Below are 27,557 nucleotides of genomic sequence, written 5' to 3' on the forward strand. Positions count from 1 at the left end.
ACAAATACAGACGGACTCGGTGGATTCCAACACAAGCTGTTCAGTCTTTCCTTAACAAAGTCCCAATCCTACAACATGATGACTGCAGACATTAAAATGATTGTCTGTGTTGGGCTTGTTGGTGTATTAACAGGTATGAGATGACCAAAACAAGGTTTTGTGTATAGAGAAATGTGATTGATTGTTTCAGGTGCTGTTCTGTTTCTTGTTCATCAGGTGTGGGGAAGTCTGCTCTAATAGGGAAGAGCCACAGCGAAGGAAGCAACGATCCTGTGCTGCAGTATGTGGTTAACAACTCATTGAGGGAGCACCCAGTCCTCACCAAACTCAGACTGGTAAGGAAATCATAGAACTATCATGTCCGATTCTTTTGTGTCACCTTTGACATAAATGGTGAGTTACTGACTTGACACAAAGTTTGGTGTATAAGGTACACTAGATTTAGTATATAACTACCAGAAAAGAAATGAGAAACTAATGAGTGACTTACTTTTGGTCATATATTATGTTATTAATTCATAATCAAAATTCTATCATCATCTATCATCACAAAAGGATAATGTCACAGTGAAATCTGTGTACATTTAACAATTCTTTGTTTAGTTTATGTTTGATCTGTGTCATTCTTTTATGATAATACCTATAATCATGTACAAGTACAATAAACCATAGAGGTAAGCAGTAATTTCAGAATCAAAGCAATATCGCTTTTGATCACTAGAGGGAAGCACGGTGCCAGTAAACTTACACAACTACATGCATTTAAAGGCAGAGGAATAGGTTTGTCCATTCAGACTATTTACTAAAACATTTTTTTACAGAGAACCCTTGAAGACACATGGAATAGAATGATGGTGGCCAGTGAACAAGCACAGCTTATGGCAAATCTTATTCGACTGATTAATGCTACAAAAGCTGTTGAAATTGGTAAGCTTAAAAAGAGGACATAAAAGAAAAATACAAATTTTAAAGCTACCAAACCTTATTGTGGCTTTACTAGTTTTACTTGATGATTAATTTTATATATACATATATATATATATATATATGTATATATATATATATATACATATATATATATGACTGCTGCTATCATTAATTATCAGGGTTTTTTTACTGTTTTGGATCATGGGTGACAATATAAGCTTTCTTATACTCTTTGTCCAGAATTTAATGATTTTAAATTGGGAAAATTTACAGAGGGAAATTTTTTCATATTAATTATGATTTTGATTTCAAATAACTTATACTTACAGTACAACATAAAACTTTCATTATCCTTTGAATTTTATAATTACGTGTTTGTAAGATTAATATCTTTACAACACACGTCAAAACTTTATCTTTTGATCATCACAACAACAAAAACATCTTTTCAATCTGTGTTTATCATGCAGGGATGTACACAGGGTACAATGCACTGAGTATGGCTTTGGCTATGCCAGAGAATGGACGTGTGGTAGCTTGTGAAATAGAAGACACCTACATAGAGATTGCCAAACCCTTTTTTAAAGAGGTGAGAACAGCAATAAGTATTTCATAAAGATGATATTTAGACAGCTCTATGCACTTGCAACTTCAGAATTTGTTTTTTTGCAGGTTTTAAAAGCCTGATTGTAGCCTCTGTCAGAGCAGATTGGTGCAGTAGGCAGCATTTTGTACATTTAGGTACTATATTGTGTCTCCACAAAATCCTGCAGGCTGGACATTTAAAGGTGTCTGCTCAGGAAACTGTGTCAGACAAAGATGCAAAGCCAAGCAGCAAAATCAATTCCTGTTTAAACCTTCCCAAACATTCTCTTTAAAGACACCTATAGAGGAAAAGTCCCTGCACAACTCAGTATGTGTAACTTAATCTTTTTTTACAGGCTGGAGTTGAAAATAAAATAGATATACACCATCAAATAGCAATGAAGACACTGAGTAAGTCCCTTTATAAATCTTACTTATTACTTCTTTAATAAAATTAAATATGATAATTAGATTCTCATTTTCATTTTTGAATTTTCAGATGAACTTTTGGCAGCTGGAGAAGCTGGAACATATGATTTTGTGTTCATTGATGCTGATAAATTAAACTATGACAACTATTATGAGAAGTCCCTCGAGCTTATACGTAAAGGGGGGATCATTGCAATTGACAATGTAAGTAAACTTCACACCAACACTTTGACAGTGAACAACATTTTAACAAAGCTCTGTTGTTATTGAACTTTAAGGTGTTATGGAGTGGAAAAGTTGTGAATCCTGCTCCCAGTGACCTCACATCCCAGGGTCTGGATGCTCTCAATAAGAAGCTGCACAAGGACCAGAGGATTGAACTGAGCATGCTCACCGTGGGGGATGGGTTGACTATTGCTATTAAACGCTAAAAGCGGAATTTTGAGTTGTACTTTTTTTTTATTTAGTTGCAAACTGGCCCAGACACTGGATATAAGCATTGAATTTAAATGTGAATTTAAACATGCTGGGTCAGGTGTGGGTGGGGGGGGCTCATCTTGGCTCACTGGGACCTGTGCCCCAAGACCGTGGGGGGCTCTTGCTGGGGCTCTCCTCCGCTGCCCTTCAGGTGGGGCTGGAGTCGTCTTCGTGGTGGAGTAGCTTGGGTTAGTGCTCCGGGGCTGCTGCTGAAGGCCCGCGTCTCTGGGCTGCCCTGGTCTGCCTCTGACCTCCGTAGAGGCGTGGTCGCATTTATACAATCTCATACACCACTCTTCATCACTGATCACTCCTTATTCCTCATCCTCTGCATGCTGACACAGTCACTGAGTTTTCCAGTAGGTTTATATACTAAGAGATTATTCTTCTTTTTTTTCCCTGTGAGTTAGTATCTGGTCGCTGTTGTGCTACTTTCATGATATGTCTTTTTGATTTGGTTATTATTTAAAAACTCTTAATGACTAGCAGCTCTGTCTTTTTTTTGTTGTTGTTGTTGTTTGTTTTTTGTAAAAGTTGTAGGAAATTTTCTGGTGTGTTCATGTACAGGTGTAACAGTTTGTTGTCTGGTGATGGTGTGGACTGAAGGGTCATTTCCTTCTGTCTGTGATGTTTTTGTCTTCTTTCTTCTTTCCCTTCTGCTTCTTTTTGCTATTTTCCATCTTTTTCTTTCCCCTCCGGTCAGGTCCAGCAAGATTACATAGATTCCGTGATTCAAGGTAAATAAAAAAATAAATGAATCAGATTATCAAGAGGAGCCTTACCCATTTGTTCAGCACGATACAGCAACCAGATTGTCCATTTGCTTGCTATGATGCTGGACAGGACAGGTTAAAAAAAAAAAAAAAAAGAATTTAAATGTGAAGACATCTGTCAGGCTACTGAACATCAAATCAAACAAAACAACAATACAACAGCTGTCTTTTATAAATACAGTTCTAGCAATTTCCTCAACAAAATCATTTCAAACATCAAAATTGCAACAGCTCAGCACAAGCTGACATGAAAACGATGTCGTTCAGACAATTTCAACACTTAAAAAGTAACAATTTTGGCACCTAATGAAATATTCAGCAGGAAACTTGAGGGGAAAATAGGAAAATTGGGGAATTTTTGATAAAAAGCTGCAGATAGAAAAGTTTTAACCCTTTCAGCAGACCTGCATTTTTCTGGGAGTTTGTTTCACTTGTAAGCAGCATAAAAGCTGAACGCTGCCTCTCCATGTTTAGTTCTGACTCTGGGAACAGAAAGTAGATTTGACCCTGATGACTTGAAGAATCTGGTTGGTTCATAACGAACCAGAAGATCCTGAATGTATTTTGGTCCTGAACCATTCAGTGCTTTGTAAACTAACAGCAGGATTTTGAAGTCAATTCTTTGACAGACTGGAAGCCAGTGTAAAGATCTGAGGACTGGAGATGTATGATCCACTTTCCTGGGCTGAGTGAGGACTCAAGCAGCAGCGTTCTGGACTAACTGCAGCTGTCTGATGGACTTTTTAGGGAGACCTGTGAGGACAGCATTACAGTATTCCAGTCTACTACAGATAAATGGACAAGTTTTTCTAAATCCTGCTGAGTCATCAGTCATTTAATCCTTATATTTTCTTTAAGTGATAAAAGACTGACTTCACAACTGTCTTAATATAACTGCTAAAATTGAGGTCTGAGTCCATGACAACTCCCAGATTGCTGGCTTGGTTGTTAGTTTTGAACTTAGATGTTTGAAGCTGAGTGCTGACTTTTAATCTTTCTCTCTTGTGCAAATGTAAGAGGGTAAAAAAGGCTGAAACATTACAGGTGGATAAGATTCACAAGTTAAATTGTTAAGACAACACCAAAGAATACTACCACAAAACCTTTTGTTGAAACAGAGTAGATGGAGATGAAAATGTGATGTGAAGTTGCCCAACACATCAAATTTTCATTAACTTTAAGGATAATTAAAACACACTATATGTATAAGTTGTCACATAATACGGGAAATACCCTTCATGAAGAAATAACTGACAAAAGAAGGACAGCCTACAAACACTTCAGGCTCATTTTAGAAAAATGTCCTGAACCATTTACAAATGCTGTAAGATTACATGTAAGCATAGGAAGAACATGACATTACCATGGCTTGGGAGATTAAAAATAGAGTGCCATTTATTTTCCACCTCCAAATGCAGTAACAGTCTAAATTAAATCCAATGGGAAGTATGTCCAAACTTTTAACTGGTACTGTATATAAGCAAGTTACACTTCACCGCACATAGCTGAACAGTGAAGTTTAACTTTCTACCATTTATTACTATGTGATATTTTAAAAATATTATAATGCAGTTTTCTGCTTTTGGGTATCTATTAGGGGACAGAAGACAAGTATCAGATTGTGTTCAACAGGATTTTGAGCAAAGTTTATACCATAAATTGAAGCAAAATGTCTCAGAAACTGTATGTAACAAATATGTCACGTCGGGCTCTTATGGGTTGATTCATATTGGGTTATCAGAGCAGACTTCTGGAAAATGAGTTGATAAAATCATTAGCAAAATATGACTACATTAAAATAGTTTAAATCAGTTTCTCAGCTCATTGACTAGCTGTTCATAAACCATTATTTTTTTACAGTTCTCTTTGTTTGTTTTAAATTTGTTTTCATCGCATTCATTACCCAATGAAAGTTGAGAACATGTCTTGAGCCACGAGCCAACTGTTAAATAAAGAAATGGTGTAGTTTATGCATAAAACGTTTAATTTGTAGATGAAAATGGATCTGTTATGGAAAACCTACTTGATACACTACTAATTTTATACTAATACTATTAAAGAACTGAAGGTTTATTTTTGGACAGACGTTTAGAGTCAGTTCACCCAGATGATCGCAGTCTGCGACAAACTGTGGTGTAAGCGTTCATTAAGACATCAGCTGATGCTACACCTTTTCAGCACCGCGGACAGCTCCATTCTGCATACCAGGCAGATGGGGGCCGGTTATAAAAGCGCGTGTGCAGCCTTCCTGCATCAGATCCGCATCGACAGCACGAGACAGCATGGATAGCAGGTTCGGCTTCCCGAAGACAGTCGCTCAAGACCTGTTTTCACCGCACAAACCAAAACGCTTTGGAGTAGACGGTAGCGTCGTGACTAGAAGGACGTCCGCGGACATGAGTTCGACAAAGCCGTTATCTGGAAAGTTTAATGAGAAAGAACTGATGCATGGCTTGAACCATCGCCTTTCCGGATTCATAGAGAAAGTGCACCAGCTGGAGCACCAGAACCACCTTCTGGAGAGGGAAATAGAGGAGATCAGAGGGAAAGCAAAACCCGCATCTTGTTTGGAGGAGGAGTACGGGCCAGAGCTCAGGAAACTGAGACAGATGGTTCAAGATATCTCTCACCAGAAGCATCAAATTGAAATTGAGCATCAAAATTTAGAGGAAGAGCTTTCGAGCTTGAAAAGACAACATGAGCAGGAGACGCTAACCAGATCGGAGGCAGAGAACAATATCATGGTCCTGAGGAAGGACATCAACGAAGCGTACCAGGCTAAACTACAGCTGGACAAGAAAGCGCAGTCCCTCGTGGATGAAATCCACTTCCTGAGGAGCAACCATGAGACTGAAGTCTCTGAGATGTTTAATCAAATCCAGGAGGCGCAGGTGAATATGAAAGACTATGAATTTGGCCACCCTGACGTCACTGCGGCACTTCGGGACATCAGGGCACAGCTAGAAGGTCACACCTTGTCCGACGTCCAGCAGATAGAAGAAACTTTCCGATCTCAGTTTGCGAGATTAACTGAGGCGGCCGAAGCTCAGAGAGAGACCTTAAAATCGTCCCAGCAGGAGATCCAGGAATACAGAAGGCGCCTGCAGGCAAAGAGCATCGAGCTGGAAAGCTCTAAAGGCACCAGAGAAGCGCTGGAGAAGCAACTTCATGATGTCGAGGACCGTCACAAGGAGGAACTTATTCACTATCAGGTAAGACGTTTCTCTTTATTGTGCAGTATTCACAGGCACGTAATATCCCGAACTGATACTCTTTCCTCTCTTGCTCCAGAATACAATTAAAGAACTTGAAAATGAGCTCATAAATTGCAAATTTGACATGTCTGGTTACCTGCGGGAGTACCAAGATCTCCTAAATGTGAAGATGGCTTTGGATGTGGAGATACTGTCCTACAGGTATTAAAGACTCACCACAATAGAACATTTTATACAAGATTATTGAATTATAGTTTACAGTTAGTTTTCTCACTCATTTTCAGCCAGTCATGACAATTTCTTATAAGTGCAACTCCAATGCAGTTTTCATACATTCGTCATCCTTATTGTTCATGTGCTGGTTAAACTAATAAAATATTAGTGCAGTCCATTGGCTTTTTGCAGATGAAATGTCTTTTTTTTTTTTTTTTTTTCTATCCTGCAGGAAACTTCTCTGTGGTGAAGAAGCTCGGCTATCCTCAATGTCCGACTCCCACATCTCTTTGCCCCACATCTACCATCAGTCCCCTGTTTACAGCCTCCCTTGCTTCAGCAGACCAGGGGGGCCACACAGACGAGTAGAGCCCCAATACAAGTTTGTAGAGGAGATCATAACAGAGACCACAAGGGAAATTGAGATGTCAGAATTTGAAGAGACAGGATCAGAGGAAACAGAAGTGGGTAAAGATGAGCAGGAGTCCAGCAAAAGTGAGAAAGGGGGCAGCAAGGAGGAGGATTATCATAAAGACAATGGAGAGGAGGATGGAATCCAGATGTCTGATAGTCAGCAGAATCAAATAGAATCAGGTGAAGATGACTATAGGGATGGAGAGAGACCCGGTGTGATGGAGGATGGTGAAAAAATTAAAAAAAGTGAAGATGAGTCAGAGGAGACTGAAGTACTTCAAAAGAACATAGATACTGACAGAGATAAAAATACTCACAGCAACATCTTACTGAGTGAGAGCCTTAATGAGGAAGGAAATGAGTGTCATAAAGCAGATGAAAATGCAAAGGAGAAAAAAGCTGCAGTGATTAAGTTAAAAGATCAGTCAGATCACGCTTCAAAACAACATGAGTTAAAACCAGAGGTCCCAGTGGAGGGGGAAGCCCTGAATAAGTCCGAAGATGAAAAACAAGGATCTTCTACGGAAGAAAATTTCATCACAGTTCAAGATAGTAAGCCTGCTGATGAAAAAAACTTGGCCCAAGTTTCAGAGGAATCTGACAAAAGTCAAGAGAATAGTGGTGTTCAAGGGCAGGATAAAATAAAGCATTTGGCATCTGAATCAGTTCAGAAAAATGCTGATTTTTCAGCAGAAAAAAAGAGCTCCCAGGCCACAGAGACAGAAAAGGCCGGTGCATCTAAAATAACTAAGAATGAGGAAAAAGAAAAAAGTCTTAAAGAGACTAAAGAAATCAGTAAAGTTGACACCGAGAAGGGAGAAAAATTGGCAAAACACATTCAGGATGTCACACGTGAGAGCAAAAAAGAACAAGACAGTGGCTCATCTCCTCAGTCTACAGTGATAAGTGTTCCTAAAGTAGACAGTCAGCAGTCACACAGTGGAGATAAAACTCAAACAGTCCAAACTGCACTCCCAAGTGTGACAGTAGTAAACAAAGAGTTACATCAGGCGGTATCAGAGAGCAGCCCGATTCAGACACAAAGTGGTTCAGAAGACTCAAAAAATAAATGATCTTCACGGAAAACAGACAGGGTGGCAAGGCAGAGAAAGTTGAGGAAAGAGCACTAAAATCAAAACTGATGCTGTAGTGAAGGATGAAGCCACCTTACATTAATAGGACAGCTGCAGATACAGGAAAACGCCAGCGATGGAACCAAAAGCACAGAGGGGGCTTGCAGATGCAACATTATAGTACAAGCTGAGAGAAGCACAAACAAGAAACAAGAAAAATGCTGCAATTTATCTTCAGCATAACTGTTTTATTTTGATTCATCTGATGTTTGCAACAACTTTGTCTTTCAACTTTAAACCAGCCTGTGATGCATTGAAATGTCCTGATTCCCCACAAAAGCAATGCTAGGTGCATATTGAATGTTTCTGCTTTGGTATGAGCTGACAAATAAAAGCAATATCAAAAGATGCTTTTATTTTGGTTATTTGTGGAGGTGAATATTAATTTATGAAACAAATAAAACTTGCTTACATCAACATAACGTTTCTGTTTGATTATGCCAGCCCTTTCAGGACCTTTTATCCTACCGTTTTTTCTTTAAATGACTAAAACTACAGTTGATAACTATGAGATCTTTACATTTAACAGAACATCCTGACTGTGGAAAAAATACTGAAGGTCCTATAATGTAACAGATCAACTCTGAAATTAATAAACATAGAAAATGTACAAAAACAGGCAAAAGAAAAAAAAAAACCTGCATTAGACATTAGATATGACCATATATAGAAACTACAGCCTCAAAATATTTCCAAGTTATTCACGTTAGTGTCTGTTCAAGTACATTACTTTTGTTTAGGGAAATGCACAAGCTTTGTCCAGCTTTTCCAGTTTTCCCAGGTGCCAACTGGGCCTATATTTTGTCCACAATAAAGACACATCATCCAAAGACTGTGTCATATTCATGGTGCGCAGTGTGTCTTTACAAGGTCTTTGTGTCCTGCTATAAGGGTCTCTTGACATTGTATGTCCCTGTACTATGTTCAGGCCATCATCAAAACTATTAACATTAGCTCATGAATACAATGGCCACCCAGGCCGTTTTATTCTCCTGTGAACTTCTAAATCTTTACAAGTAGCTGATGTCTATGCGGATATTACAGTGTTCTTTATATTTTTAGTTGTTTTATAGGGAATTTAGGTTAACTTTCATTTCTTTTTGCTAACTCTACTTATGCACATTTTGCTTTCTGCTTGAAAACAAACTGACATTTACTGTATTCTGAGTTGCTGATTTCCCATTTTCTTTCAGTATTTTCATGTGTTTATCAAGCGTACATTTACCATGGTACATATAAGGTTGTAACCAATTCTTAATATAGGGGTTAGCAAAGGTCCTTGCTTACCCTCCTCAAAACATCACTTCAAGATTTAGTTGGGTTTCAAAGTGACGTTGAGATATTCTTGAAAATACTTGTGTGGCTTTCTAGTTCAACGTTGCAACTGAAAGTTTTGATATACGTCACCAAATTTAACAATGCCTCTCAAGAAAGATTTAGCAGACAGATATGTCATCACTGAAGTACCGGCGGCATACAAAACTAATTCCAAAAATAGAATAGTTAAATCTTTGAATGTAGCACTTCTTTAATCCATTTCCACTTAAGATCTCAAAATAACTTGTCAAGTATGAAATGTGGCGATCACTGGAACATTTCTAAGGGCCATGCCAAACCTTTACGTTAAATTTATCATACAAGCTCCTATTGGGACATTTCAGGTGGACATCAGCAACCATTAACTAAACACATCTCTGAAATTACTTCAGACTTATTATTGAACCCAACATATGTAACTGACACGTCAATACAACACTGAAAGACATCTGAGGAGTTCAAAGACTTTATTGAAAATTTATACATACACCTAAGGACTTCTTGTTGGCTCCGACTCCACCCAAGACAGGGAAGTAGGTTTCTAGAGCAGATGTGTGCAACTTCAAGTTACACCCCCTCCAGACCATAATAGTTTGGCATTACTGTGAGCATTATTTGTGTGCCCCTCTGTTGTCTTATCACAGAAATAGCAAAAACTGATTCTTGCTTGGTCGACCATGAGTGCAGATGTCTCTCAAACTTACAGATCCATCTTTTGAACAACCCAAAAACTGCCAAGTTGAAGGGAAGGTCAAAATGTGTAGCTTAACCAGAACATCCCAAACCCCAACAGTCGACACAAACCAGAACTTCAGCGTCCTTGAGTGCATGAGGAGAAAGGATGCAGCAGTATTTAAATATGAGCAAAAACAACAAATTAAGTATTTCAGATGGTCTGAAAGTAGGAACTGTTAAATGGCAAGGAATATCAGATAATCATGAATGTAAAGAAAAAGTATGACAACACCAACCACACGAATCCGCAAACTAATGTTTTCACAAAAGAAAAACGGAGTGTCTGGGATTATCACAGTGACGCCACACAGAGTTGTTGACAAATAGAGCGATTGTATTGATCAAATTATTATGGCAGTGATGGACAGGAACAATGACATTAATTATAAATAATACGCCAACAACAGTCTCCTGAACTGATGCAACTACAAAAGTAAAAAGCAACACAAGGTAAAATGTACCAGTGACAAAAGCACCACCTTGAAATGGTACTTAGGTTTGTTGCTGTAGCCTTTGAACCAATCTCTCCATGATTTCCCCTTGCTGGTTTGAGTTGGACATACATTTAAGGCCAGATTCTTCTGATATTCCCTAGTCCCTTGCAGTGTGGGGAAAGCTTAGGCTTCTAGTTCCAAGCCCAGACCCAGTTTGTGGCCTCCTGCGTTGATGTTCTTCCCATCGACCAGGCCAGAAAGGGTGAGTTTCACACCTGCACAAAGAAGACAGCCTCAAATGAGCTTTTATGTATGCAAATGCAAAATAAAACTTAAAAAAAATTAAGGGGCACTTTGTCTCTTAGCTGTCGCCATATCTAATCCCACTGTAGATCAATCCAATTATAAAAAAAGCCATTTCAAAACTGAAAAGCTGTGTGGAAGGCATTTATAGATACAAAAACTGCTCCACTACTAAATATCTCACCTGGTCTGAGAGTTTGAGTGTATCCAACACCAATGAGGCTATTGTTGTTCACTTTAGCCTGTTTTGTTAGAAGAAAAAAAGAAACAAAAAGGAATATATTTCAGTGACAATTTGTACAACATTTTTTTTTGTTTTGCCGAATCAACTCTTCTGAAATACTCTGCTTCACTTACACTGATGGAGGCATCTTTGTCCAGTTGGTATTTAGCTGCAATACCAAAGCGTGTGCTGTTGCTGCCAGCGGTCCATGCCAGGTTGACTCCAGTCTCCAGCTTGTCACTCACCTTCTGGTAAATAGATCCACCAAACTCAGCGCCGTCATTGCTGTAAAGATCATAAACCAAAAGGAGAGCTCTTATGTTACCGGAACTTAAAGTAGTTTAAGGTTTTTCAAAAACAACTCAAACATTTTCTATGCTTCCCATTTTTTCTTGTTTACAGTTCTGCACAGATTCACCCATACAGGAATACTGCATGGCTTTTGCCACCACTCACAGGACAGACAGCCATTCAAAGCCTTCTGGATTCATTAGCAATATCAAAAAATGTCAGATACAATGTAGGATGTTAAAAACCCAGACAATCCTGCACGATCATGTTATATATGGCTTTTGTAATATGCAAAGCTTTGAACAGCATTTCTCACACATGATAGTTTAAGCCTTATTTAGCTACTTTATCCCATTACTGAGTAAAATAAAATAGACAAACAAAAAAAACCAAAACAACCAAACTTAACTGGAATCAAATTTCTACTTACACATTGGTATGTAGCTGGAAGTCCCCTGTTTTGTACCCAATGGCAAAGTTGTTCTGGGTCATTTTGGATTTGGCAGTGTCAAAGCTCATTTGGTAACCAGCGAGCCATCCCTCGTAGCCAACGACAGCGGCGCCATGGATGGTAGGGCCGGCAAAGTCAAAGTCAACGTCACAGCCCAAGTTAACATACTCACGCTTGTAAGCTGTCTTGACTTTGCCGCTCTTTTTGCTGTTGAGGAGAAAAGGTGGTTTGGTAAAACTCCAACAGAAATTAAATTCAAGTCGGATTTGAAAGGGGTTCAGATTACAGCATGTCATTTGTCCATTAAAAAAAGCGCTTCAAGTCTTCTTGGTTCATTTACTGAAATTATCCAATGACACTACTCTTATTTGGTTTGCATTTCACTCCGCTCTCATGTTTATTTTCATTCTAAGAATGACACTGCAGCCTTATACATGCCAGTCTCAACAAAGCCTCATGACTCCAGTCTCACCACACTCAGTATCAAAGATGACACGCTTCTTTTGGGCTGTGCTCCCTTCTCCTCATTTGATTTCTAATTAGGAAACCAAACAAATTTTGGATTTCAAGAAGATTTGAGCACCAAATAAAATAAAGTCTTTTATGTTTTCCCCAACACTGCAATTACATAAAAAAAAAAGGCATAGAAGGTAACAGCCAATCACAATGAAGTGTTTCACCATACTTGATCTATACTGGGGCTTGGGTCACATGGCTGGCAGGGACACTTGTCAGAAGTATGTGTAGCAAAGATCAGGTTGCCATAATTACTCATGGAGAGCGGCAGAAGGCAGCCCTACCTACACGTGGTAACTCCTCAAGTAAAAGACACATAAAACTAATTTTAACCATCATCTTACCCTGTGTTTGGTGAGAAGGTTGTGTCAAAAGTCAACTTCAGCCCCTTTGCAATCTGTAAGAGGCAATAACAGAAATCATTTGATATTAAAAGAATTAAAAGCTGATCCATCAAGCTCAATGGATACACACTTATCTGTGGCACCCACTGTTTACAAACTTAAGTAGAAATGTTCCTAACCTGATCTTCAACAGTAATTTCTGTTCCCAAGGTGTTGTCAGTGTTCCACTTCTCAGTGAAGGTCAGGCCATATTCTGCCCTCTTGTATTTGGTTTCCAGGCTGCCGGCAACTTTGCTTGTATCAGTGTTAGAGGATCCAGACGTTTTAAATTCCTGTTGGAGACAATTTTAGAGAATTAGTAATCACATAAGAAACGTGTTACACTGAATTAAGTAACCATAGACAAAAGCAAACTCGACTGGGCTTTTATCAATTAATGTTTGTGGGGTTTACTGCCAACAAATGCAGCCATATGAAAGGAAATGTCACTAAACTTCTAATGCTAACGGAGAAGCCAGCTTCTCAGTTTGTAAAGTTGTGTTTAGCATCACTCAAAACTGATTTATATTGAGTTTTGGATTATTGGCCTAACATGACAAGAGACTGCAAATGTTAAAGTTGACTCTGGAAACAAAAACAATACCAGCAGTACTTATCCCAAAATTAATAATACCAGTAATATTCATCTTACCACTCCACTGGCTGATTTTGTCTTGACATCAAGCTTCACCTGGCCGAATCCTGAAGGAAAAATGTTTTGCTTATATCTAATTTACAATATCAATTGGACATGACACCTGTGGGCTTCAGCATCATAGCATGACTTGATCAAGCCATATAATAACATACCAAAGCCTTTGTTGAAGATGTCCTTGGCAGACTTGCCCAGATCAGCATATGCAGGAGGCACGGCCATTGTAACTGAGGATAGAAGTAAAAAAAATAAAGTGAAATTAGTTTCCTGCATACAAATTAGAATGGACTTTAATTACACTGTATAGATAACATATAAATTCTATGAATAGCGTATAAAATATAAATAAAAAAAGCTGAAAACTCAATGTCAGCTGTTTTATCTGCTTGATAAAAACCATTTTGCAAAAAGCTGAAAAAATATTTGTGTATACTCTGACTGGCATGTGCTGCCAGTCTTAAGTGTAATTAACCAAGGTAATTTTATTAAGGATCAAGAATTTTTGGTGCACCATTAGTAACAGAGTATGACGCTAAACACTTTAACACATTTACCATTAAAGAAAATTAAGACAAGCTTGCACTAGGACATCAACTTGAACACAACTATCTGCAGTTTACATTGCTGTCAGTGAAGCTAGACATTACTGAACTTTCATAACAATTAGTTATAAATTAATCTGTTAATGACTAGATGGGTGACCTGTATTGCTGTTGTTATCGTTATGTAGCTGTATTGGTCTCTGCATAAGGTTCAACTCATCCCACATATATGACTAATAAGATTGTGTTTGACTTTTTTTTTTTTTTTCTTTAATAATAGGATGATTCGTGTTGCAGAATAGTAAGGGCAAGTGTAGATACTCAAACTGTATCGTTTGTAGGGTAATTAATTTTACTTTTTATAATGACATCTCTATGACAGACTTTCTAAACCACAACATTCCCGTAAATCAGGTTGGACAGCCAACTCGCAATGTTACTGAATGAGAAGGGAGCCATTTTGGCGTACTGGGACACCTTGTTCAGGCTTATGTCTGATTAAATTATCACTACACATAAGTTGACAGACACAGCTGTGCGTGACAAGGCATATATAACCGGTACCATATATCGGGATCTGCTAATTAGCTTGTTCACTTGCTGTGGGAGTCAGCTAGTTGCTCCTAGGCTAAGAGCTAGGCCACACGGACGTTCTCCAAAGTCGCCGACATTTACGTTGTAAGATGTGAATGAATTTTCGAATTCGCTTAGTAGTACACAAAGTCATTTTCGGTTACAATGAAAGTGAAAGACATTGCAATCCTGCCTGCTTTAGCCCGACATGTGGTAGACATACCGTGCTAAATACGACTAGCACAGCTAACTTTCCTAGCCTGCAGAGTGCCGGTGTGTATAAAGCATCATGAAAAATCATTAACCGTTCTCGAAAAAAATATAAACAGTGCCGGACTAAATAGATTACACCCTTACCAGCTGAAGATTGAGCTAGCGAAAAACTAAGGTGACTTTAGTGGAGTTGTTCCTGACACCACACGACCGAGGAAGGCGTCACCGGGTGGAGGGCGAGCTGAAGGAGACTGCACTGCAACGAAATCCTGACCTATCATATCCCGGCTCAGGACCTCGGGCGGCCTCAAGAGTGCCTGAAGAGAAAAGGTTTTACATCACAAGAAGTCAGGTGTCTGAAGAGGGATCTGTTTCAAGTAAATGATGTATGACAGCACTTTTTTGATTGGACAAAATTACATAAAACTAATTTTAATTTGCACTGCATAAAGTGGTAATATTGAAAATGTGCTGCCTAAGAAGAGGTGGGGTAACTTGTCTACTTTTAAATATTCCTTACACTTAAAAATGTCATTCTAGATGTGCATCATTTCCTCTCGTAGTTGTACGAAGTGCATATTGTTCATATTTGATTAACAATGCAAAAGCTGAGCTTTAACTGTTTAAATTCTGTGTATTATTTCATTTATTGAGGAGTAAAAAACTGTTTTCTGCTGGGTTCCTTGCTTTAATTCCAATATATTCTAAAAAAATAAACTAAATTTCAATTCATTTTCAAAAAATAATTATAACTGAGGTTTTAGATCATGTAATTTCGAAATGACTGCCTTTTAACTTAAAAAAAAAACATAATTTTCCATAAAACACTGTAAACATTTTACTGTAAAAAGTCTAAAAGTATAAAAGAAAAGCATTATCATTATAAGTTTGAATGGGCTCTACACCTACTGAATGTAAACTGTTATAAAAACAGGTTGTATAAATATCGACCTGAATTACTCATTTGACACAAAATAAACTAATATTACCTATTAATTTATCGAATAATAATGAAGAAGACCAGGAAAGTCCTCAGGCAGACAGCACCATTGTGGCAGATGAAGGCATATAGGAGGGAGACTCCATTTCACTCAGGTCTTCCAAATGTCTCTGAGGCCCGACCTAGTCTTGCTGACAGTCCCATGGTAAGTACCAGGGCTGAGGTGGCTTGTGACATCATCAGTTCCAGTGTTGCCAAGGACCCAACATCCCAATGCTTTCACATCTTTGTGAAAGCATTGGGATGCCAAGGATGCATAGACTACCACAGCTCTCCCGCCTCTTGGCAGGTCAGACCACAATCTCTTTCTGTTGATCCCAAAGTATGTCCCACTTGTTCAGCAACAACCTGTGCACAGAAGGACAATGAGGAGCTGGAATGAGGATGCTGATGAAATACTGTGGGATTGCTTTGAGTCAACAGACTGGGATGTTCTCTGTCAGCCACACAGGGAGAACATCTGGTCTGTGCGCTGTTTCCTCAATAATAAGCCTTGGATCACCAGTGCCCTGAAGGCTATTCGCAATCAACAAAAAGAGAGCGTTCGATTCAAGAAAAAAGGAGGATGCAACAGGAACTCAGGGCAACCTTGAGAAGGAGTAAGGAAAACTACCAGGGGAAGCTGGAGACCACATTCCAACAAAAAATGTGAGGGATGTGTGGATGGAGATGAAGTAGAACACAGGTTGGATGGAGACAAGCAGAAAAGCTGAAGACGCCACACAGCTGTCTCCCTTCTGCAGCACTTATTCAATCTGAGCCTGAGTCAGGAGAGTTCCAGTTCCTGTCCCCAAATCCAACTATTGAACAAGAAAGACTATCGACCAGTGGGCCTCACATTGAATGTGATGAAGGTGTTGGAGAGGCTGGTCTTGGCTAACCTGAGACCGCGAATGAAGGAGCCGCTGGACCCTCTGCAATTTGCCTACCAGCCCCATCTGAGTGTTGATCAGCATCTGGATGGTGGTGACAGCACTGTGAGAGTCACTTTCTTTGATTTCTCTAGTGCTGTTTCTCTAGAAATTTTAGAACTGAACTCTAAAACCATTAGAGTGTTGTTGTAGTTTTTAGGAGAGACTCTTTTGTTTGAGAGGAAATTATTCCTGTTGTTGTTTTAAAATATTTGTTCACCACCTGTAAATAAATCGTCAGAAGGAAGGGTGTTCAAAAATCCACGTATTTAAAAGAAGGCAAAAACACCAGAGATTGAGTAGAATTGACAATTCTTTGTTGAGCCAGTAATAAAAGAGCAATACATATCTCTTAAGAGGAGGTCTGTTAGCCTTAGCTTCTGGTCCACTAATACACGGAGTGTCGGGACCCTTCGGTTCAGCCAAAAGACCCGCCTACCTAAGTTATCCTCCTCATTTATACTGATACAATGCATTGTGGCTATGTGCGTGCATGTTGTGCATATTCATGTGAATGTGTATTTTGCAAAGGTGTCGTCCCTCCTCCTTCCAGGGATTTGATTCCTCCAGGTCCTCCTTCTGGGGTGCGTCAGAGCTGAGGGGAAAAGAAACACTTCTCCCTGTCCTGTTATCTGTCTGTCTCTGTGCTGACTCCCTTCTACCTGTTCCCACAGTTCTTACACAAAGTCTGTTCTTTAATAATTTTTCTGAGTTACTGGGAAATTCTGCTCTGCTTGGAGTGAGTAGATAAGTAAGGGAATATAACAATATTCACAACAACTCCCTTGCCGGACACCCAGAACAGTTTAAAGGTCCCTTGGTATTTTCTCAGTATTGAACTCAGTAACCCTGTACGAGTTTGTGTCCTGTTTGTGAATGCACTGTCTGTAAGCTGTGTTGTTAGTTAAATGAGTAAATGAATACGAATGCTTATGAAATATATATAATGTAAATGAGTAAATGAATAAGAAATGAGTAAATGAATAAGAATGCTTATAAAATATTTGCAACACTGTTTAAGCGTGAGCGATATTCTGAACCACACTCCTGACCAGTTGGTGGCGGAAATGCGCCAAATCGTTGCGTGCCAACCACCAACAAAAAACTAAGAAGAAGCAGCTGGCGGAGGAGGAGCAGCAACAGCACCAACGTTGTAGGCTAACGGAACTAGCTCGGTAAAAATTCCAGTTGCCACCATACGGTTTCTTATATTTTATCTACAATAGAATATTTTTTAAATCGTGGTGTGACTAAACTTTTGTTGCTTTAAGGCGAAAAATTCAGGACGTGAAATTGGGTAAGCTGCAAGTTTTGACCGGAGTATCCGTTATTTAGATTGAGCTATTATAGCATCTGCAAGTTTACGAACGTAAGCTAGGCAAACGAGCTAATGCTATCATTACCCGCCAAACAAAAGACACTATTATAAAAAAAAACCCCCAAAAACAAACTTAAACAAATAAACTAAAGTTTAATCCAAGAAACCGAAGAACGTGTGTGCGTACGTCTCCAGTAAGTATGCACATTTATCAACACCATATTTATAACTTACTATTTTTGGTCATCTTATGCACAGTTAGCATTGATATTAGCATCCTCTATTTGAAAAATGATTTATGTCTTTTTTTTACTATTCACCGAATGGACCAGGTGGTGGTGTACTGAAGGAAGAGTTTACACCTAATAGTCTTGTAAACATTGTCATTTATTTTGAACAATAGCACTGTCCATCGGCTGCAGCAAACATAAACAAATAAAGTCACACAGATCCTTCACCTTATTAGTTAAAGCTATCTACGATGATATACAATATTTACAATGTTCATACTAAATTTAAAAATGCAAAAGAGAAAAAACAATAGCATTGTTAATATGACATGGAAAATTATACAGTTTTATTGAAGCCTTGTAAAAGAAAACGGCCAATTTTAAGGATACCAAAAGGAATGGAAGCGTTGAAAACGTCAATAATTCAACATTAGTGACATTAGTGGAGGGTAGAGGCAACGGGGTTAAGAATAGGCAAAATATATCATAAGAATACATCTGTGCATTACCGAAATATATACTATCACCCCAATACTTATTAACAATACTGTAAATAATTAATTTATATATCAACTGGTGGTGTTCCCAAAATATTTAGGTGAAGTATGAAGATAACTTGCAAATTTCTGACCTCATGGGTGAACTGCAGACCTTAGGAAAAGATAATACAACATACTTAAGTACTTTGCTTTGGTTGTGAATACAGGCAAAGTGAGTGAGGTTTGATTGATTTACAGAGAAAAATGTTGAATATTATCAACATGGACATGGCAAGAAATATTTAAATCAAGTACAACCTTACCAGGTGGTAATGTAAAAGAAGAAATCAATAAATAAAACAATGATTTACCTTTAAAAACTGTCATAAATCTTGTAATATCTCCTCTATCTTAAAAAGATGTTAATTGTCAATTGGTTAAGACTAAGTACAGTTCACTCCACCCTGCATTGTGGCGATGAGAGCTATATGTTATCTCTGCACAGTGTCACTCACATATGAGTGATGATAGGTACTTGAACGTTGGTCTTTATTGATCCCGGTATTACAATTCAGTGTTAAATGTGTTCTTTCTCCTTAAATTTAGTGTGTCTATTGTGTAAATGTGAAGTGTTTTTAGGCATCTATAAAGTTTAGGGCCTCATTTTATTGCTGTTAAATATTTTGCAGTGGTTATGGAAGTGGACGTATTGGATGACTTGGATCCAAGGACACTAGCGCTTAAGAACTACATGGGGATAGTAGAAAATCATAATGGTTTGTGCATATTTGTGTTACTAAAAAGCATAAAGTTGCATTTTTCCACAATGTGTACTTAAGGTGCTGCTTTATTATTATTGTTTATTGATTGTTTTTGGCTCTGCATCAGTAATGACTTTCATATACAGCAATGACGCAAAAGAAATCTTAAACCATATTTGAAATGTGTTACTGTGCAATAACTTGACATTTTGACTGATAAAATACTTAAAAAAACAGCTACTCATCAAAAGTAATCACATGAATTTAGTTTATTTTCTTTTTTAAAGTACAACATCATGTCACCATATTCTTACTAGTGGTTTCTTTTTTTCCCCCCCAGAAAACCTTACTAAATCCACACACAAGTCCATTCACTCTTTGAATGAAACCTCCAGAAAGACAAGACGATGTCAAAGCGATCCATACTTTATCAATGTGAAGAAAAAAGCAGTGGTAGTTCTGAACAGGCTACCTGAATGCACAATCAATGCTCTGCAACACCCAACACCTCAGCAGTTCCACAGTGAAGCCGAGTCCCCAGGCAGTCCGGGTTCTGATATGTCATGGCAACCAGAAGATGACTCTGATGATTCAGATTTTTCAGTCTCAAACAATAAACCGAAACCTTCAAAATCCCCAAAGTGTGACAGAACAAGTAAATCTGCACCAGGAACAAGCAGTAATGATGAAAGTGGTAAGGCCAACTACTAGCACTACCACATGAACACACTTCCATTCACCAATGAAATGCAGTGGTAAAATAAATAGCTTAAAAATATAATTGTCATTTTGCTTGTGTTTGCGCCATTTCTTTTCCCCACCCACAGTTGCAGAAGGAGGCCCCGTTGTTGAATCATCTGCTTTTGCCCATAGCTCCAGTGAAACCACAAAGGTCCGCCCAGATTTGCCAGAGGTAGAGCTCAAACTGGACATGGTAGTCCTGGCCAGGAAGAGAGCCATGAGGTGGCAACGAGGAAAAATAGTGGAGGTAGTAACAAAAGGTAAGAGAGAGTAGTAGATTTAGCTTGTTTATCTGTGCACAGTCCCACGAATGTTTCTCTGTGCACCTCCCTGGGAGAGTTTAAGCCTTTAAGTTTGAATGCCTGTAGAACTGCAACAACATAAGATATAGCAATAATTCACTTTGCATATAAATCTAGAGAAAGTAGTCTCATGCATTGAACTTGTCCCAGAGCTGTGCTTCTTTCACTTAAAGGGTCTTTAGACAGTTGGTAAAAAGCGCTCGGTGAAAGGACATTATAATCCAATCTGAAGGTGATTTATGAATCTGATCTCATGTTCACAACCCTTTCTGTGTTGGGACACACATCCTCACATTGTGAGCATTATGTATCGCATTGTTTTCTTACACATGACTGACCCCAACAACAGGAAGTGATGTTATTTTATCTCTGTGTTGTAGTTTTCGCTGTAAAAATTTAGTTTGAGGTCGTTCTAGCACTCTCACATAACACTGTCTATAAAAACTTATACGTTGTCTTTTTCTCGTGTTTACAATTTTTCACTTCTCTTTATTGCACATAGAGTTCTGCCCCTTTTCATGCACAGACATGCATGCGCGCACACTCACAGGTGTGCTCACTGCTACCCGAAAAGCAGACAAAAATATTTTTTTGCTCCCAGTGTGGTGAAGATGGCAACATTCGTTCTGCTACGAATGTTAGCTGAAGCAGTAGCACAGGGCTTAAAGTATTCCAGTGCCGTGCCAGATCTCTGGATGTTGGAAAATGTGTGGTTGATGGATCCAGCTGCAGTTTAGATTTATGTTAAACCGCAGATAGCACAGAAATGTAGGCTACGGTACGTGAGTTTTATTGGTGGGATGGAGGGTAAGTTTGTGAGGTCTGGTTATTTGTTATTTACGCCACGTTTTCCGACATGCGCTCTCTACCTGTCCGCTAGTGGGAATAAGATAAGATGAGATCAAACCTTTATTTGTCCCCAGCAGGGGAAATCCTCGTGCAACAGCAGCAAGACAGAAGGACCAGCAGTAAAATAAGACAAAGTTGTTGTTGAGATATATACACAAAAGAGAAGAATTAAGAAATAAAAAAACAAATGAGACATTAGATCATATATATTAAAACAAATGTTCATTATTTACAATATGAGACTTCTGAGGAAACTGTGGTCTTTTGGACTTAAGGGGGCACTCCTGAGGACATTCTATGACTGTGGTGGCATCAGCCATCCTGTATGGTGTGGTCTGCTGAAGCAGCAGCATCACAGAGAGGGAGAGGAAGAAGCTGGACAAAGTCATCAGGAAGTCCAACTCTGTCCTGAGCTGTTCTCTGGACTCAAAAGGGTCCTGGCAAAACTGACATCCATGCTGGACCATGAGTCACACACCTTGCAGGACACCCTGTCTTCAGTGACAGACTGGTCCATCCTCGCTGTGCGAAGGAGAGATACTGCAGGTCTTTCTTCCCTGCAGCTGTCAGACTTTACAATGAACACATGTAAATTGTCTTTTTATTTATACACATGTTTATGTACATATTTATATACTGAACAGAGTCACCGTGTCAGACTTTATACTGTACATATAATCACTTTGTGTGTTTTTTTTTTTTTTTTTTTTTTATAAATCACTTGCATGCTTCTACTTACTGCACCGATACTACTGCAACAATACAATTTCCCTACTGAGTGTCTAATAAAAGTTTCTTATTCTCATTATTATTCATACACTGCTAGCCCTCTACCTCTTACCACTCCCTCATTCTATCCACCCTTATCAGCCTAAAACCGTCCAGCATAGCGGCAGTGTCGGGCATTAACACAGTTAACCATGTGTCCGTAAACATCATGATGCTGCACGTCCGATACTCCTCACCTGCATGTGTGTGTGACCATGCAGAGTCAGAAATAACATCAGGCCGTTAAGTTTTTAAACTGCTGAGCGTGGGTAAAAAAATGTTCAAACATCTGCCCGACGTTGCTGAAGTTAGCTTCTGATTTGTGATTTTTTTTTTTAAAAAAAGGGTCATGCCAATGCTTTTTTCAGGACCTTGACCACATTACACTAGGTCCTGTTCTGAATTATTCTACTGAGCATGGAGATTCATTAACACACAGTTCAGTTTATGATTTGTGAAACATTTATGCTATTTTTGAAAATGCGAATAAGAGGTCATTTTATTGGATTTTTTTTCCTGATGAGATCAGGTCCTGTTAAAAAACTGCAAGACATGGAGTGTTCATATCTAGAGCTTGTAGATTTATTGCAACAGTTTCTGATTTGTGAAACCTTTTTTCTATTAAAAAATACATATAAGTCCCATTAATTTTTTTATGTATTGTTTGCATCTTCACCACAATAGACTTTGGGTCAGTTCCAGAAGGCTAATTTTTGCTCTCTTTACGTACGTAAATAGGAATGTTGGTATCAAACGTTGTCAAACATCACTGCCCACATATTCCTATGTGTAAATTTCCCAATACCATTAGCTTGGAATTAGGCTACACATCGACTGGTATGTGTAGTTCAAAGTTAACTTCTGAGTTTCAATGTCCATTTCAGTAGTGAATAAAATACCAAACACAATGATGGTGGAGAAGATCATAATAATGGACATTGTCAAAAAGCGATTAAAAAATTTCTTCATCGTCTTTGTCGTCTTCTTCAACGTCTTCATCATCTCCCTTCTTTCCAAAAGTGGTGATTTTTTTTTCTTTTTCTAATATATATATTTTTGCCTTCAGATTGTCTGACGTGGCAGGGGTAGATGTCCACAATTTGGTTTGCATTCACTTGACAGCATTTCAATCATGTCTGTGGGTTTTTTGAGGACAGAAAAAAGGTGTCATGTGGATTTGTTTTTTTGGAAGGGAATGTAGAATGAAAACGTCTGTTTTGCTAAATCCTCAAGTTTATATTGACATGGCTCACACTAACTTATAACCTGTAATGAAATAACTGACAGCGACTTTTTGTGTTCTTGCAGAAGATGGACGGTTAAAGTTCAAAGTTGGTTTTGAAGAGAAAGGAAAGAGCCTTGTATCAGGGCACCATATCGCCTTTGAGAACACACCCAAGCTGGATCAGCTTTATGTTGGTGCCCGTGTAGTGATCCAATCTCCAGATGACAAGCTTTGCTTCATGCCTGGTATTTTGTCTGAGCTTCCCAGCAGAAAGAACCGATTAAGGTATGTAATTGAATGAGTGTTTACTGAAGAAAATACATTATGCTTTATGAAAGGTCTTATGTGATACAAATATTTTTTCATCTTTCCAGGTTCTTGGTCTTTCTAGATGATCACACTCCGCTTTATGTTGGTTTACCTTCACTTCACCTTGTGTGCAAACCATGTAAGTTTGACTGTAATGATACTTTGAGTTATACTGTCCTCTCCCTACATACAGTTCTGGTCAAAATGGCACCAGGTAATCATTTTGAGAAAAAAAAAGGAATTAATAAATTCAAATGTTTGAGCAAATAAAATCTTAAATCCTGTGTAGAACCTTTATTCGTAGAGACACGGTATTTTATATTAAATGGTCTTAAGATGGACAGTCCTTTTTAGTTTCCATGCTTTATGTTGACACTGACTGTCCAACAAAACAGCTTTAATATTTAGTAAGACCACTTTTAATATATTTATTACAGCGAGCATTGCTGTCGTTTGCATAGTTTTTGTAAGTTTGTCATATTGATGACTGGGGAGTCAGATCTTTGCTTTCAAGTCTTGTTGCAGCATATCCCAAAGATTCTTAATGAGATGAAGGTCTGGGCTACAAGAAAAGTTTTGAATCAAATAACTTTTTTTTTTCTTTCCGTCTGTTGTTGCAAAAACATCTAAAAAGACTACACACCCCTGGTAAAATGCAAGGTTCCACTCTAGACTGTCCAGAATTAACTGGTCATTCACTATAGACCTTGACAGTTGAAATTATATTTTACTAAATTGTATGACTTGCAAATGTTGCAGTGCCTATGCCACTTATGTTGTCTGCAGTGCTTTTTTTGTTTAGCAACTATTTCTATATCACATAGTACCCACTGCATATTTATTTTATTTTTTTAACTATGAGTCATTCTGTAAAATCACTGAGCTTCTGTGTCATTTGGACCATGGGCTCATAATTAATTTAGCAGTGAAACATGGGATACTGTCAGAAATCCTCACAATCCTTATTGAACCCTGAATGCTCTGATTGTGAGATTATGACAAAAGACAGAAAATGACCCACAAAAAAACTCGCAGATATGCGTCCGAGAAAAAAGAGTGACAGAATTTTTGTTTTCCCTTTTACAGTGGAAGATGCTCTAGAAGACATCCCAGACAACCCTCATAAGGGTTTCATGAAACAGTATCTGAAGAACTGGCCTTACCCACATCTAACCCATTACAAGGCTGATCAGAGCATCAATGTTGAAGTAAATGGAGTCCAGCAGAAATGTAAGGTGGAAATGGTTGACTGCAGTTTGATAAAAGTTGTGTTTGAGGTCAGTATCACTTCTGTTTGCCTTTAGCTTTTTATTGTTTTTTTTCTTTTTGTTTTTTTTTTGTTTTTTTTTTAAAGATTCTGTGTTTCGATTCCGCTTCCTAATGATTATCGATTCCTTTTCTTTTAAGAGTCAGGGTAAAAAAAAAAAAAAAAAAATGTACATGTTTTAACCTCATCATTCCCACCTGGTTGCCCGCGACCCGGTCGCCATTTTGTTCGATAAACTCTAAAACACTGTTGTCAATATAGGCATGCTATGCCTTGTTAGAAAGCTTGATTCTCTGTTATCGAGCCACATGATTTATTTTACAGTACTTCTAAACACCAAAACACAGTTAGTCAGAGAAACACTATGACTAGCAACAAAGCTAACGGGACTACCTGTTTCATGGTAATGATGTTACATCTATTCCATGATCAATTATATTACTTTTCCACAGAAGGGTCTAGTGTTAAAAAATATCAAAAATAGTTTGCCACAAAATTATTCCAAGTTATGTATTTTCCGGTATAGTCCTTATGAATGTTTGTCTGCAAACTCCTTCATATATAAAATCAAATTTGCGATCTGGTAGCCATTTGACCTTTTTTGTGAACCCAGTGTTGTTGGGTATGTTTTGGCATTTTTATGACACCGGGAGCTACACAACAAGCGCTCCCTGCTTGACTAGCCAAAACGTATGTGCTCCTTTTCTTTGCGGCCTGAAAAATTCTGCAATGACAGGCTGTCATTCATGCCAATCACAAATGTTGCCAATCACTGGGCGGTACCGCAAACTCTTCCAGTGGATTCTTCTTTGTTGGTGTTCAGCGGCTTCATCTTCCAGTCAGCAGACCAGGGATCGAAAGTAGGAATCGAAATTTAAAAATTTTAATGATTCTGGGAGAACTGGAAAGTAAATCCTGGTTCCAATCAATGCTCGATGCTTGATGTCCAACCCTACATATAGTATTTGAAAACAACTTGGAAAAATCAAATATATATTTCCTTACTAGGTCTTGAAAGTAGGGAATTACAACCCCAGATAAACATAAGCACCATGCACATTACACTATCATCATGACACTAAGCCAAAATGCTGACGCAGTATGTGTTTTAAATCTATGTAAACCTTTACTAGCACTGTGTTTTATGTCATGACAGTAATTTTAAGTCCAGGTCTAGTTGCTGTGGTCATTAGGTGGCAGTATTGGCGAAAAAATTATTTACCAGTACCTGCATAAAAAATGTATGTATGTATATATGTATGTGTATGTATGTATGTATACACAAAACCTTAAAAAAGTAAGCTGCAGCTTTGCAGGATAATTCACTGATTCTCTTTTCTGTCTTATTTATCTCTTATATAATATTTGTCACACAGAGCACTCAAAGCAAGGAATGGATCCACCGCGGCTCTGTACGACTGGAACACATGGCCAAGTTCTTAAAGTTTAAAGAAACAAGAAAAGCCCAGAATAACTCAGACCCCCAATAGCCTACAAAGACATGTACACAGGCAATTCATTGTAAAGTTTTTTTTTTTTTTTTTTTTCTAGATAAAATTGATCTGCATTTTATTCATCCCCCTATAAGGACTAATGGAACTGTCTCAGCCCTTTTATCAATTTGGCTATTGGATAATTCAAGCATGTCTTCTTCTTTTTTTTCCTCTCTTCACTGTAATTAACCGTAGCAATGTTAAGTTATAGTTACCTGGTGCATTTTTTCATCACAAACAGATTTGTAAATCACATACAAATCTATGATTAGATTTTTTTCTTCCAAAATACATCATGTCCATATGATAAGAGTTCGTGTCACCATATACAGGTCGCAGTTTAAAGAAGCAAATGTTGAAGAAAGTCAGCATCTTTTATATTATTTTTCATTATTACAGTTCAAGTTGTACAGATTTAAATGGTGACTTTTACTCACCATGGTTGACAACTTTATTGTGCTGTCTACCTGTATTGCTACATTGTTCATTGCTGTTTTAAGTAAAATATTTAAGGTGTAAGGACGTTTTGAGGGAATGGGAGAAGGTGTTTAGCGGTATCAGCAAAATACTGTCATGCTGTTTGAATATTTGTGAATTATTTCAGATTTGGTAGTACTGGAATATTTTCAAATTACATGAACGGAAAATTTTAGCATCTTAGTCAAATTTTTTTTATTCTTGCAAATATCTTTTTAGTGTGACGGCCAATATGTTTGTGTAAATTAACTCCCATGTTGATCATTTTTTTCTCATGAAAAACAATAAAAATTTCCTCATTTGTGTTGGTCTGTCAGGTGTATACACATATGTGTACACACATATATTGGAGTATATCTTCTGAGAACAGAACATAAACTCCTCTCAACACAGAGCCAAATTCTTGCACACTGCATGATTTCACCATAGAACAAGTAAACTTACATTGCACCGGTTTCTCCAGTAAACAGAAGGCAAAACACATACAGCTGCTGAAAGAGAGAAAGCATTGGCACAAAGGAAAAGCAAAATATAAGAGTAAAATGCAACTAACACTACCTGCAGAAAGCAAGAAGACATCAGTTAAAATCCAACCACAGTTAAACATTAAAATATCAAACAATTC

General features: G+C 38.1%; 4 protein-coding genes and 1 long non-coding RNA gene across 8 annotated transcripts; 3 read left to right on the forward strand and 2 right to left on the reverse strand.

Annotated features, from left to right (window-relative positions):
- comtd1 (catechol-O-methyltransferase domain containing 1) lies at positions 1-2,376 on the forward strand. Its single transcript, XM_042010692.1, has 7 exons — positions 1-133; positions 217-335; positions 822-927; positions 1,398-1,516; positions 1,869-1,923; positions 2,012-2,145; positions 2,220-2,376. The coding sequence occupies exons 1-7, from the start codon at positions 76-78 to the stop codon at positions 2,370-2,372; spliced, it is 744 nt and encodes a 247-aa protein (XP_041866626.1). The 5' UTR covers positions 1-75; the 3' UTR covers positions 2,373-2,376.
- Positions 342-20,226, reverse strand: LOC121655832. Its single transcript, XR_006013315.1, has 4 exons — positions 20,216-20,226; positions 18,934-18,936; positions 14,486-14,493; positions 342-530 (listed from the first exon to the last, which is right to left on the reverse strand). It is a non-coding gene; the product is annotated as an uncharacterized LOC121655832 (long non-coding RNA).
- Positions 4,855-8,119, forward strand: LOC121655826 (neurofilament light polypeptide). The gene is made up of 3 exons (XM_042010684.1): positions 4,855-6,403; positions 6,483-6,607; positions 6,852-8,119. The coding sequence occupies exons 1-3, from the start codon at positions 5,474-5,476 to the stop codon at positions 8,104-8,106; spliced, it is 2,310 nt and encodes a 769-aa protein (XP_041866618.1). The 5' UTR covers positions 4,855-5,473; the 3' UTR covers positions 8,107-8,119.
- On the reverse strand, positions 9,936-15,090 carry vdac2 (voltage-dependent anion channel 2). The gene is made up of 9 exons (XM_042010691.1): positions 14,947-15,090; positions 13,630-13,701; positions 13,472-13,521; positions 12,960-13,112; positions 12,781-12,833; positions 11,900-12,127; positions 11,313-11,463; positions 11,140-11,197; positions 9,936-10,927 (listed from the first exon to the last, which is right to left on the reverse strand). The coding sequence occupies exons 2-9, from the start codon at positions 13,694-13,696 to the stop codon at positions 10,836-10,838; spliced, it is 852 nt and encodes a 283-aa protein (XP_041866625.1). The 5' UTR covers positions 13,697-13,701; positions 14,947-15,090; the 3' UTR covers positions 9,936-10,835.
- On the forward strand, positions 17,820-27,233 carry LOC121655827 (histone-lysine N-methyltransferase SETDB1-B-like). Of its 4 annotated transcripts, none has more exons than XM_042010686.1 (9): positions 17,820-18,225; positions 18,382-18,404; positions 19,430-19,516; positions 19,842-20,195; positions 20,329-20,502; positions 23,470-23,671; positions 23,761-23,834; positions 24,782-24,972; positions 26,339-27,233. In XM_042010686.1, exons 3-9 carry the CDS (start codon positions 19,435-19,437, stop codon positions 26,450-26,452), a joined length of 1,191 nt encoding a protein of 396 aa, XP_041866620.1. In that variant the 5' UTR covers positions 17,820-18,225; positions 18,382-18,404; positions 19,430-19,434; the 3' UTR covers positions 26,453-27,233. The 4 variants fall into 4 exon arrangements, with proteins under 4 accessions (XP_041866620.1, XP_041866621.1, XP_041866619.1 ...); XM_042010687.1 differs by having other exon boundaries at positions 18,385-18,404; XM_042010685.1 differs by lacking the exon at positions 18,382-18,404.
- The last annotated feature ends 324 nt before the right edge of the window (positions 27,234-27,557 follow it).

This window comes from Melanotaenia boesemani, chromosome 16 (assembly GCF_017639745.1).
Source record: "Melanotaenia boesemani isolate fMelBoe1 chromosome 16, fMelBoe1.pri, whole genome shotgun sequence".
In the NCBI taxonomy this organism is placed as follows: domain Eukaryota; kingdom Metazoa; phylum Chordata; class Actinopteri; order Atheriniformes; family Melanotaeniidae; genus Melanotaenia; species Melanotaenia boesemani.

What these genes read in the sequence shown, in the direction of transcription:
- comtd1 (XM_042010692.1), top strand. Translation starts at nt 76, where the DNA reads ATGATGACTGCAGACATTAAAATGATTGTCTGTGTTGGGCTTGTTGGT. An exon ending in AATAGCAATGAAGACACTGA is followed by an intron (nt 1,924 to 2,011) that starts GTAAGTCCCTTT and finishes TTGAATTTTCAG; the next exon opens with ATGAACTTTTGGCAGCTGGA. An exon ending in GGATCATTGCAATTGACAAT is followed by an intron (nt 2,146 to 2,219) that starts GTAAGTAAACTT and finishes TTGAACTTTAAG; the next exon opens with GTGTTATGGAGTGGAAAAGT.
- LOC121655826 (XM_042010684.1), top strand. Translation starts at nt 5,474, where the DNA reads ATGGATAGCAGGTTCGGCTTCCCGAAGACAGTCGCTCAAGACCTGTTT. An exon ending in AGGAACTTATTCACTATCAG is followed by an intron (nt 6,404 to 6,482) that starts GTAAGACGTTTC and finishes CTCTTGCTCCAG; the next exon opens with AATACAATTAAAGAACTTGA. An exon ending in GTGGAGATACTGTCCTACAG is followed by an intron (nt 6,608 to 6,851) that starts GTATTAAAGACT and finishes TCTATCCTGCAG; the next exon opens with GAAACTTCTCTGTGGTGAAG.
- vdac2 (XM_042010691.1), bottom strand. Translation starts at nt 13,696, where the DNA reads ATGGCCGTGCCTCCTGCATATGCTGATCTGGGCAAGTCTGCCAAGGAC. An exon ending in ACCTTCTCACCAAACACAGG is followed by an intron (nt 12,128 to 12,780) that starts GTAAGATGATGG and finishes TCTCCTCAACAG; the next exon opens with CAAAAAGAGCGGCAAAGTCA. An exon ending in CACTCAAACTCTCAGACCAG is followed by an intron (nt 10,928 to 11,139) that starts GTGAGATATTTA and finishes TTCTTTGTGCAG; the next exon opens with GTGTGAAACTCACCCTTTCT.
- LOC121655827 (XM_042010685.1), top strand. An exon ending in AAGCAGTAATGATGAAAGTG is followed by an intron (nt 20,196 to 20,328) that starts GTAAGGCCAACT and finishes CCCCACCCACAG; the next exon opens with TTGCAGAAGGAGGCCCCGTT. An exon ending in AGTGGAGGTAGTAACAAAAG is followed by an intron (nt 20,503 to 23,469) that starts GTAAGAGAGAGT and finishes GTGTTCTTGCAG; the next exon opens with AAGATGGACGGTTAAAGTTC.